This window comes from Coenobita brevimanus, chromosome 16 (assembly GCF_032717465.1).
Source record: "Coenobita brevimanus isolate Jiangsu-jjx chromosome 16, ASM3271746v2, whole genome shotgun sequence".
Lineage (NCBI taxonomy): Eukaryota > Metazoa > Arthropoda > Malacostraca > Decapoda > Coenobitidae > Coenobita > Coenobita brevimanus.
This window is the reverse complement of record NC_136969.1, coordinates 25,885,905-25,898,597: the sequence shown is the minus strand read 5'-3', so window position 1 is coordinate 25,898,597 and position 12,693 is coordinate 25,885,905. Positions and strand designations below refer to the sequence as shown.

The following is a 12,693-nucleotide window of genomic DNA, read 5'->3' as shown; positions in this document are numbered from 1 at the left end:
TTTTTTCCTCTCTCTTATTTTTCTTCCTGATCCTCTCTCTCTCTCTCTTTACTCGTACCTGTCTATCTATCTGTCAGTCTATCTACCTATTTACCTCTCTCTGTCTATCCATCTGCCCATCATTTAATCAGCCTATCTGTCTGTCTAGCTATCTGTTTTGGTTTGTATATAAATCTAAATATTGTTGTCTATCTATCTATCTGTTTATCTATCTATCTGCCTGTCTGCCTATGTGTTGGTATGTATATTAATCTATATATTATTCTATCTATCTATTAATCAATCCTTCTGTCTATTTCCTTAACCTTAGCTTCTCCTTACAGTCTAACAGCATACCGAAATTAACCTTACCTAACATAGCCTAACCAGATCTAACCTAGCTAAATCTAACCTAATCTAACTTAACCTAGCCTGACCTAACAATTTCTAACTCAACCTAGCCTAACCTGACAAATTCAAACCTAACGTAAGCTACCAGGCGAATAGCAGTGACAAGTATTACCGAATGAGAAAAATTGACTTAGCTCTGAACGTGACGAAGAGAAGATCTGGATGGCTGGATGTCGATTTTTTGCAGTTCCGTGAGTCCATCTGTCGACAAAAAACATCATCATCATCATCATCATCCAAAGTCTATTTCCACTACTATAAATGGAGTAATTAGGAGCTAGAAAAAGGATAACACCTAAGTCATCATCATCATCATCATCAAATATATATCTGTAGCGTTATTTAGATGTCGCAATTAATCAATGGGAACTATATAGATAATGACGCCCCGTAATTAGGGGATAAAATATAAACTTAATAAATTCAAAACACAAGAAAAAAAGAAATATAATCAGATCTCCATAACAAAAAACTGTCTATCTATCTACTCGTATCTATCTATATATTTCTGTCTATCTATACATTTCTCTATCAATCTATCTGTCTATTTATCTATTTTCATATTTCTGTCTATATATCTACATATTTTTGTCCATATATCTATCTATCTACCTATCTACAACTCCTTAATCCGGGAAAGGCTGGCCACAAACAAAACACTCATGTAATTCTGTAGTCCGCCTTCAACCTGACCTTTCTCCAAGTCACAGCCTCCTCACTCATATCCACTTTATCTCTCCATCTCATCCTCGGTCTCTTCCTCCCCCTTCCACCTTCCCCCTTATTTGCATATACTCTCCTATAGTTCTTTTATCTTAACTTGGCCCAGATTTTTGTCCTTCTGCAGCTTATTTTAATATACAACAGCTTTATGGCAGAAAACGATTATATTTCTGATCTACATTCTTTCCGAAGCACTTCTTCATGACTGGCATCATATTTTAGAGTTCTTGATTGGTACAACGTAGCATTTATGATGGAGGGATGGCAATTAAGCCAAATTTTAATAAAAAGAAAGTAGAGTCAATTCACTCTCCTAGTCATCCCCTTATTCTCTGTTCTCTCCCGAATTTAACCTACAGCAAAATAATCAAAATAATTCACTGAACCTCACGCCACACATACACTTTTCTAGTTAATCTCTCATTCTCTCTTCTCTTCACAAATTACCTTAAAAAAAAAGACAATAGAACCTCACTAAAACTCACCGTAGCCTCACACCGTCGCCACAGCCTCACACCGTCGCCACAGCCTCACACCGTCACCGCAACCTCACACCGTCACCGCAGCCTCACACTGTCCCCGCAGCATCATACCTTCAGCGCAGCCTCGCTCCCTCACCGTGGCCTCACACCGTCACCGTGGCTTCACATCGTCACCATGGTCTCACACCTTCGCCATAGTCACATACGTTCACCACAGTTTCACACTTTCACCGTTGCTTCACATCTTCATAGTAGCGTCACACTGTCACCATAGTCTCACATCGTCACCATAGGCTCACACTTGCACCGTAGAGTCAGATCAAAGTAACCTCAGTTCCTTCACCGTACCGACGTCCTCCCTCTCTCACACTACCATGGTCACTGAGGGCTGCCAGGGGTTCAGAGGGTTCGAATCCTGGCAGTGAACCCCAGGATGAAACATTTGAAGCTGCTCGGTAATCATGTTCGGTTATTTCGGTCTGGTCTGGCGTGCGGGATTTCGCAGCATCTCTTTCGTAGCCATTTAGTACACTGAAAGCTATTATTCTCCATTTATGTTAAAATATGGCAAGTCCATTATCTGATTATACAAACATCTCTTAAAGCTTTTCCTATCCCCCGAAGGAGAATGGTGGATTGCAGGAGAAGGGAAACTTCAGCCTGCAGTCCACCGGGTTCACATCGATATAAACCCAAGGTTACTACTGCAACTAATGCTACTACTGCTGCTACTACTACTACTACTACTACTATTACTACTACTACTACTATGATAGGTCGTTCCTGAGATCAGTAAAGTCGTCTGGTGGCGACAAAAATAAAACACGTCATATTAGTGAAGCGGATAAATTTGAATTGTGTGTGTGTGTGTGTGTGTGTGTGTGTGTGTGTGTGTGTGTGTGTTCGATGAACATAACACTGTTGTCCCATCATGATCATGTACATGATTATACTGATAATCTTGAACACACTCATCCTTTTCACTTCAGTTCTACCTGCATAATTTTTGTATACCGTATCGTGCAAGGGTAACCTAAACATTATCAGTATCAGTCCACGATATACTTTTTCTTACTAAGCATTTTCAGGGAGGGGTGCATCTGCCAGTCGCATGGGGCTGGCTCCTTGAGTGACAGGCAATGTGGGGAAGAACACCAAGAAGACTAAACTTTGTGGACAAGTCAGTTCCTACTTAATCATTACCTTCCACCTCGGTGCTGCTTCCCCCATCATGCTCTTAACAACTCCGATTCTTTATTCTCTGCTGAATTTTGCTGCATGTACAGGTAAATGAAGCTTCCCAATGTACGGCAATATATATTTTATTTACAAACTATTTATCTTTTTACATAAGTACACAATATGAACACTGATGATCACATAATATGGACCAGCATCATTATTAATCATCATCGGCATCCTCATCATTTGCCTATGTTTTTCTCCGTCATGTAGTGGTTCACTTGCATTTTTTGGCTAAAGATAACTATTATTAGTTAAGGCTAATGAACTTTTGAGTGATTATTTCCAAGACTTTATTAGATAGTTAACAAAGGATGATCTGTACATCGGAAACTCAGTTTGTATATTCGTCTTTAAGGAACTAACTCCTCTTCATCCTTCATATGCTCTGGTATACCTTTCACATCTCATGAATATTTGCACAGTAGACAGAAGTGACATAAGTGATTAAGCTGATTTAAACTCGTAAGGGAGCTGACAAGAGAGTGCGAGCCCGTGAAGATTAGTTCTACCTCACACAGCACTGGGCGTAGCTAAAATTTTCAGACTCTCACTTTGTACATTCATGCTGGCTGATACTACCAATGATATACTCAAGCAGGAGAACCAGGATCCCGATGACGAAGCCAAACCCAAGGACGGCAAACATTCCCTGAAATACAGAAGGGATGATGGTAAGACGTAAACAATAATTTCCTGTTATTATGGTTCCTGCAGATGACTTGCCATACTAACCAAAAAACCAAGCCTATCGTAAATTAGTTATCCCAGATTTGCACTTAACAACCTGGTTACCCCAAATTCGTGCCTCGTAAATTTCCTATCCATGTCATTAACCAAGAGCACAGACTTAAAAATGATGTGTCTGAACAGGTTGACTCAGGAGTTACCCATACTACAGTATCCCACAAAATGTTTACCTATAAATATACCTAGGTGACTCATGTACCTGGGTGATATACAGTACACACACACACACACACACACACACACACACACACACACACACACACACACACACACACACACACACACACACACACACACACACACACACACACACACACTTCATTAACCTTTTCAATTCATGTCTGCTTTTATGGCAAACAAAATCGCATGATGATCAGCAAGAATAAACATATAAAGACGTCCTCAGGCTGAAAGTGCTAATAAAACAGACACCCAAAAAATTAGTTACGGATAAAATAGTGACCCATAAATTAATTACCCATAAATTACTGATAGATTAGTGACCCATAAATGACTTACCCATAAATTGGTGAGGGAGAGGACGGAGTTAACAGTGATGGTTCAAGGTGGGTTAAGGCAGGAAGAACTGTTGGACCTCCAGAACCACAGCCATTTGTGGAACAGCCCTGACTCCACCAACCATGCCACGCTGAAGGGAGATAGACAGATGGGTAGATAGACAGGTGGACAGGTAGACCGATAGATAGATAGACAGGTAGATAGGTAGGCAGGTAGAGAGATAGATAGATAGGTGGGTAGATAGGTAGGTAGGTAGGTAGATAGGTAGGGAGAGAGAGAGAGAGAGAGAGAGAGAGAGAGAGAGAGAGAGAGAGAGAGAGAGAGAGAGAGAGAGAGAGAGAGAGAGAGAGAGAGAGAGAGAGAGAGAGAGAGAGAGAGAGAGAGAGAGAGAGAGAGATTTCTATTCCTGTGCAAGGATGGGGTGAGGTAAGGTCCATAGAGAAAGAATATGACAGAGAGAGAACAAATCAACAGAGTGACCACCTAAATGGTCCACACTCTCATTCACTCGCCATTCAACCACCGGAATCCTGACTTTGAAATGAAATGCAGAAAATAAATCGTTAAGGAACAGGTGTTACGATCTGTATACTCACCCTTTTGCAATGCCTGGAGTGAGGAGGCTGTTCTTCTGCGACAACATCCCCATGGCGTAGATAAGGTAAGAGCTTCTGGACAGGTAAAAATCGCACACACCTGAGAGGAGATAATTTGTACGAATAGGCACCTGGCACCACACACACATACACACTCGCCAGCGCACACGCACGCACGCACACACACACACACACACACACACACACACACACACACACACACACACACCACGTTTGGGAAACATTAGATTACACATGAGAGAAAGAGTAATATCAGTAGTCATACACACACACACTCACACACACACACACACACACACACACACACACACACACACACACACACACACACACACACACACACACACACACACACACACACCACGGAGAACCCTCAGTTTCCACAAACACGAAACATTAGACTTTAAAAAATGAGATAAGCAGCAATATTATCAGTCACTGTAAATAATACCAGGTGTTTACCCAATCACAGCTCGCTAATCAAACTTGTGGCGCGGTTAAATTTTGCCAGGATAAGTAGAAATACACCATACCTCTGCGTGAGAAATCCGCGGCCATCATGCTTCGTAAAACATTGTCCACGTCGAAGATAATGTGGTGTTGCGACCTGACCAGCGTGGACATACTGATAGGCAGGTCTGCGAATCTGTTGAATACCACCCTGTCAGTGTCTAATAGGTCCCCCAGTTCACGAAAGATGCCCGACTTCACCGTCTGAAAATGTCAGGCCTTTGTATAATATCTATCTGTCTGTGTGTCTATTTGTTTGTCCGTCTGTCTGTTTACTTGTCATATCTAATTGCGTGCATACGTCTATAAAACTGCTCAATGCAGATGTTATATGGTAGGAGGAACCACTTTAATAGATCATTTAGTGTCTGGGGGTTTCGTTCATTCTCATATCCATCAAAAACCAGGGACAAGATACTTTTTTGTGGAGAGTACAATCCTAGGAAAGTGTTAGGAAAGTTAGAAAAGTACTAGGGAAGTATTAGTGACGTGTTAGGAACATAGTGAGTAATTAAATGTGTTCACACCATGATTTTGGTGGAAATAAGGCTATAATGACGATAATGGTGATGACGATGATGATGCTGAGGTATTTTTTATCCATCAGACTCACTCGATAATAGGGAATATTCAGGGTCCCTCCCACAAGGATGATCTTAACGTTAGGATCACCGAGGACGTCCTCAAGGCTCTGGTAGGGTTGGTCTATGTATCTGACTGCCAGGAGGGACATGAGGTTGCCGACGTAGCTCTGTGTCAGCACCAATATCATCAGCATCCACACCCCCAGCATCACACGCTCCCACCACCACCAACCAGTCGTTCGTGTTACATCTGTTTGGGATAAATGAAATTGGTTTTAGTGCCACGTTTGTTTGTGGCAGAAGAAACTCATTTGTTCTGTGTTTTCATCCATTTCATCCTTTACGTAGGAATTATAATTCTGAACTAAAGAAAAAAAAATGGATGACTTTCCTGGCAACAGATTGATTGCCAAACATAACACTGCTTCCTCTCTCCCCTAAATTCTAGATCTACCAGTCATCATGCCATTCTGCTATCACATTAACAATCTCTGCATACTACCTTTAGCAAATATTTCTCATCACATCCTTATAGATAGTTACATTACTTTTACCTTCCTGCAGGAGGACCCTGACACAGTTGAAAGTGTTGGTCTCTCGCCTAGCTGGATCTTGCGTTTGGTCAGGAAGGCAGAAAGGCAGGAGTAGCATGACAGCCAGCACCGCCAGCAGCGCCGTCAGCACAGCCACCCATACCAGAGGTGACAGAGGCAGCAGGAAGCCCCACGGGTTCACCTCAGGGCGACCTCGGGCAGCGAAAATCTTGTATTCAACTTGTGTGATGTAGGGGGAGTAGTCCGTCAGCACATACCGTTCATGGTTAAGGCCGAATGGACCTACGGCTATTTCTACCTCCTGTGGGGGGAGGGGAAAGTTTGGCAGGTATGAGAGCTTATAACATGAGATTAATTCCGCCGGGCTCGAAGTGGATGACGAAATATGGTCTACTTGAAGTTTTGGTATGTGTGTGTGTGTGTGTGTGTGTGTGTGTGTGTGTGTGTGTGTGTGTGAAGACCACGATGATTTAAGCTATTATTGTTATAGTTTCCTATATCATTCTTTGGTCTTGTAGACGTCAATGATTATTGCTTTTTAAGAGGAAACGATTCTGAAGAAGAGTGACTCTGAAACAAGTGCACATTCGGCAAACATTGCAAAGGACAAGTGACCCAAACCGTTTCACTACTGACCTCTCTTAGAAGCTGACCTATCATTCCATCGTAGGTCCCATCAGGCTGTCTGCTGCCCCAGGAACGATCGCTGGGTCTTACATAGCTGTACCTGGCAGAGCAGAGAGTTGTGGATTAGATAAAGTGAAGTGTACTGTACCTCCAACTCTGGTTATGAGTAAATATCCATTATTATTTTTCAGATCATAATTTTTTAGTAGTTATGTAATATGAGTGCATTTCTTGTATATATACACATTATACAGTACATAAAAGGAGAATTCATTTATCTCATTATATCTCCTTATGCAGTAAAAAAGTGTAGAATTTCTTACGTGAAGTTCATTTGCCTGGATATGAAGCGCATAGCATTCTCCATTGGCCCAGTGAAGGTAAGTCGCTTGCCCCCAGGTGCCTTAGGGTCATCCACCATCACTGCCTCTACCGTTGGGAACTGTTCAGATGTCACCACGATGTTGGGCCGGTGGGGGAACCTTAGAGGGAGAGATTGGAACACTTATATTACTTGTCTGCTATAGTGAACTTCGTGCAGTCGATAGGTATTAATTTAAGCCTCCATTCTTTATTTGTTGTTTGTACAGTCAATGACAACTTTCCTCCCTGATGCATCATATCAGAAGAAAAACATATATGAGCAGAGAACATACCCAGCACCTCTCAAGTTAGGAATATTAGCCAGCAGAAAGAAGTAACAAGTAGAGGAGATGAAACATTAGAGGAAATTTTGTCTCCCTGAGTACGTACCTCAAAAATTTCTGAGGGTAGAGGTGAGGAGGTGAAGTAAGAACCAGACCGCGAGCAGCACACCACGTGGCCACCAACGCAGGCTTGTCTCCTGGCTGGGTGAAGGGCAGCATCGAGTACACGGTGACGCTGCGAGTGGTGGGATATTTAAGGAATGAGAAGAGTAACTTTTGTAATATCTATAGGGATCAGTTCAAGCTTTCTTAGCAATAATTATTATTGCACCCTGAATTGCTATACTCCACACTGCCACACCTCACACTACCTCATTTCGTACGTCACACCTGACACAAACACTTATTACAGTACTTATAATGAGGTGCCATAAAGTCTCCTAAGCTAACAAGAATGGGGACTCTAGTCTAAATATGAGATACCCTTACTTTAAGGATGGTGAAGCACCGTCGACAACCGCGAGTAGAGCGTTGGTGCGTGATAGAGTCTTGTGAAAGTGGTGGAGGGTGTGTAGGCGATGGAGAGGGAGGCTGGTGAAGGCGAGCAGCCTCGTTGTCTGCACCAGCAGGAGGTAACTCTTGAAGGAGGACTCAGCGAAGGCAGAAAGGAAGGCTGGGTCGTCGCTAACAACCACTACCGTCACGTACCACGACTCTTCACGAAGCTGGAAGAAACATAAATAAACTGCAGTGGCCGACCTGCACATGCATGAAGAGTGGGCAACTCTACTATACATGGTCAGGCCTAGTCTTACGGGTCCTGGAGGGAAACTGGTTCGTAAAGTTGAGAAACATCACGTCTATTAGAAAAGGAGCCATCCCCAACATCCATGGGTATAGGTGATACGTGCATGTGCAAATGCCCCCTAAGAATGGCTGTGCATGTAAATGAAAGACTGCATACATAATCTAAGGAATCAAGATGTACTGTAATAATCAAGTAGCATTATCTTTCACTCGATTCTGCATTATTATATCAATCAACTAAATTTCCCTCCATGCTAATACTCACACGTCGAGCCTCACCGACTGCCTGTGAGAGATGCGAGTATGTAAGGTTGAGGACTGTGTCCTTCATGTCCACGTGGAACACACTTACACCCTGAAGTGCGCGTCGCTCATCAAGTTGCTGAAAATAGGTAAATATAGTCGCCAGTCGTATATTCTGTACACACCATAAGCCTATCCGTAGATGGTGGAAAACTGGAAAGGACTTCACACCGAAGATCTGTTGTCTGCAATTGGTTCGTTGTGACCTGATAGAATGAGGTCACTCTCACGACTTAAACTGCTATGTCGTAGTTACATGAACATTAGTGACAAGGTAGAAATGAATCTCCATGGTTACCAGTTAAACATATCCTCCAAACTGGCTACATTTGGCCCTCATTAGAGTAAAAAGAGCTTAGAGATCTTTGTCAGTTGAGGACAAACGTTCAAGTATTAAAATGGTAGGTCGAAGCTTGGACATTTTACAAGAGTCGCAGTTGATGATGACAGTGATGCTCATATAGTCTAACAAAGCTTCGACTTGTCACTTTTGTATTAGACAACAGATCTTCGTCTTGAGTTACCTCTAGCCAAGGTAGGGGCAGAGGGTAATCAGAACCTATAACTGTAGAAACAAATATATAATTCACTGTATTTATATATCCCTATATTACGAGACGTATCCCTAGCCTGAAAGATGTCTGGCTTTAGAAAACACGGTGATAATGGTGACTTTTGGTGATGATGATGTTGAAAATGACCTTACTATGGGTTGGTTTACCTTAAGGAGGGTAGCAGCTCTGAATGCATCATCAGTAACCAAGAACACAGAAGAGCGGTCACACGGTTCAGCTGACAGCAGACTCTTTAAGGCTGCATGCGTTTCACAAACAGAGTTGGCCATCTCTGAAAAAGAAAAAAAAGATAATTGGTTTAAAAACATACTAATTACTAACCTTTAACTGCGAATTACTTTTTTTTATTTTTGTGTATTTTATTCCGGCTAACACTAGACTAAAATACTGGGACATCAAAATTCAGAAGATAGAAAACACACACACACACACACACACACACACACACACACACACACACACATCCACCCCCCCCACACACATCCACTCACCCACCCCCACACACAAGGGTTAAGTGTACATCGAGACAAGGGTTTCAGAGTCAGAACTGGAGATCTTTATGATGTGGTATTTAGTAAGGAATAAAATACATCAACTTACCCGAAGTACGAGGCAGGCGGGCGTGAACCAGGATGCAGGTGACTCCTAGGACAAACCGCAGTTTCTCAGCTAAAGCTGACATCATTCTGGCAACCCCATCAACGCCACCACCACGTCACCACCACTGCCACACTTCCCTGTTACAACCACCACCGCCACCTTCGTCACAAGCGTTCACCAGCACCACACACATCCACCACTACCACACGTTACTACACTAGGGCGCCCACGACTGATTGGTGTGAGAGGAATGAGACAAGTAAAAGAGAGGTGTAGAATAAGAGGATAAGGGCTGGCACAGTACAAAGAAGAACAGACAACGGGTAAACAAAACAAAAAAAGGGGGGGGGGAGGAGGGGGAGCAGAAGTTAGATTTTAAAAGTAAGTACAAAGCAGGTAAAATATATATATATATATATATATATATATATATATATATATATATATATATATATATATATATATATATATATATATATATATATATATATATATATATATATATATATATATATATATTTTGCATTGCGCAGTTGACCCTTGTGCGGTGTGGTGCGGTGAGGATCTGTCCGTTCTCCCCTTTGGGGCTAAGATGCGAATGAATGTGTTTGAATGGATGAGTAAATGGGGAGTGTGTCGTCCTGTCTCGGCTACCTCCCTTTCCTTGGGGGAAGTAGCCTAGGTATATATATATATAAATAAATAAATAAATAAATAAATAAATAAATAAATAAATATATATATATATATATATATATATATATAATAGATACCAGGATTACAATATATACCAGGATTACAATATATCCTTTGAGGTGTAATCGCCCTTGACTGTGGTACCGTGGATGGGTTACATCACTGAACCATCCGCCTCTTCCTCTGACCTCTGTAGTACTGGACGTGCAAGACAAGTGAAAACTCGTTGCTTGCCTTTACGCTTTTTCTCTAACTTGTATTAAAATTATCATCTGTCAGTTTTAAAAACTGATATATAACAATTAATTACCATTTGAATAAGATGTTAGTCATAAAAATGTTCTGTGCAAATTATGTGAAGCTGTAGCACTGTCTCCTTGTGTCAATGGGCCATGTAAAATAAGCTATAAAACTACGAAAGTCTGAGCCAAATTAAGGTGAAAGGAGTATAGTACTACACATGACTGACTGAGGGGTAGGTGAATGAGAATACTTTTCCCTCTGCAGCTTAATGACGGCCTTTTTTCATCTGTTCTGTCCCCCGCCATTTCACTGCCCTGCTTCCAGCTCACACCCCTCTCTCTCATATACCTCTCCACTCCATCACTCCATCTCATCCTTGGCCTCCCCCTCCCTCCCCTCCTCCACCTCACTCACATTCATTCATTATTATAGGCTTAAAATGGAATGAATCTTATAAATTATTCCTCCAAGAACTGCTCGAGCTGCTTTAAATTAACTGAATATGAGATTACCCGCAAATTGTATGTCACATGGTGAATGGAATACTACAAACAGGATTCCAGACAGTGCATGAATAAAACAATATTGTAGTATCAGAACAAAGGGTATATTTAACCTTGTAAAAATTGTACTGACAGTATTCTAGAGGAGAGACAAAGCTCACTAAAATATTTATACTACAGAATCAGCCTATACATAATCATAAGGCAAAGGGCTTTGTTAGATTGTAAATCCTCTTCTAATTAAAGATACCACTAACCAAACTGCAAAAGAGGGTGAGAAACAAAATATTAGTTCTCACATTACCATTCAAACCGCTCACCATCACTAGTACACTGTTATAGAAACCAAACTCGATTCACTGACAAAGTAAAATACAGAAGCACTAGATAAAAGAGGGATTATATAGGGCTTCGTTGGTATGAATCCTCTGGCGTGGTTCAGTTGGGTGAAACAGCATGTGTATGAAAATAATGCCAAGATTTTCATACACATGCTGACTGATTAGGCCACTCGTAGAGATGCTCCCACATCTTTTAAAGATGACAGCAGGGATGTCCTTTATTTGAAACTTAATTAGAAAGGCTTCTCAAACTATTTTAAACTCAAGCTTGAGGGTTGGATATATCCTTCCGTATACCTTCAAAACCTTGACTTTATTCTAGGCCTAGTGAAATCGTTCAAGGTTAAAGGAAAAAAGATGACTTATAATTGAAAGGGTACATAGCTTCTGTATGAGAATTCTTCTAAAGGAACATTGCGACAAACGGAAATGTTGGGTGGGAGAGTGACACAAGTTAGAGCTTGAATTCTTTGTTTTCTCTGACGTTTCTGGCTACAGTACCCATTCTCTTTGATTTTGGGTTCTATTTAGTCTCCAGTGTTAGAGAAAATAAGGAACTCAAGCTCTAACCCATGTCTCTCTCTCATCAAACATCTCCAGATCCCTCTAACTTTATATTTTCGTTGCTAACCATAGTGTAAGACGTTCTAGGGATGAAAAGGTTATTAATTGTGCCGCTACACTAGATTTGATATAAAGTTTGTTCTTTACCATCTCAATATTAACACAGAATTCTAAGTTTTATGCAACCACAGGCTCATATTGCCGTTCCCAAGATTTGTAATAGTAGACCAACCATAACCGTGAAGGTAGGTATGCATGAGTAAGTTGTTCCGATAATTCAACGTGTCAGTGAAATTCTTAGCTGTGTTCAGTACAGAACTGTGTGCATCTAGTAGTACAGAATTATGGTTATGGATTAAACTTCTTATGTAGCTGCTGGAGAAGTATGGATATTTGTAAGCTTCGAAAGTTGGCTT

At 41.3% G+C, this 12,693-nt stretch overlaps 1 protein-coding gene across 1 annotated transcript; it reads right to left on the bottom strand.

Annotated features, from left to right (window-relative positions):
• Nucleotides 1–6,321: 6,321 nt before the first annotated feature.
• LOC145391015 (uncharacterized) lies at nt 6,322–10,015 on the bottom strand. The gene is made up of 8 exons (XM_080265748.1): nt 9,931–10,015; nt 9,477–9,601; nt 8,718–8,834; nt 8,135–8,370; nt 7,752–7,880; nt 7,322–7,480; nt 7,008–7,098; nt 6,322–6,672 (listed from the first exon to the last, which is right to left on the bottom strand). The coding sequence occupies exons 1-8, from the start codon at nt 10,013–10,015 to the stop codon at nt 6,322–6,324; spliced, it is 1,293 nt and encodes a 430-aa protein (XP_080121874.1).
• Between the last annotated feature and the right edge of the window lie 2,678 nt (nt 10,016–12,693).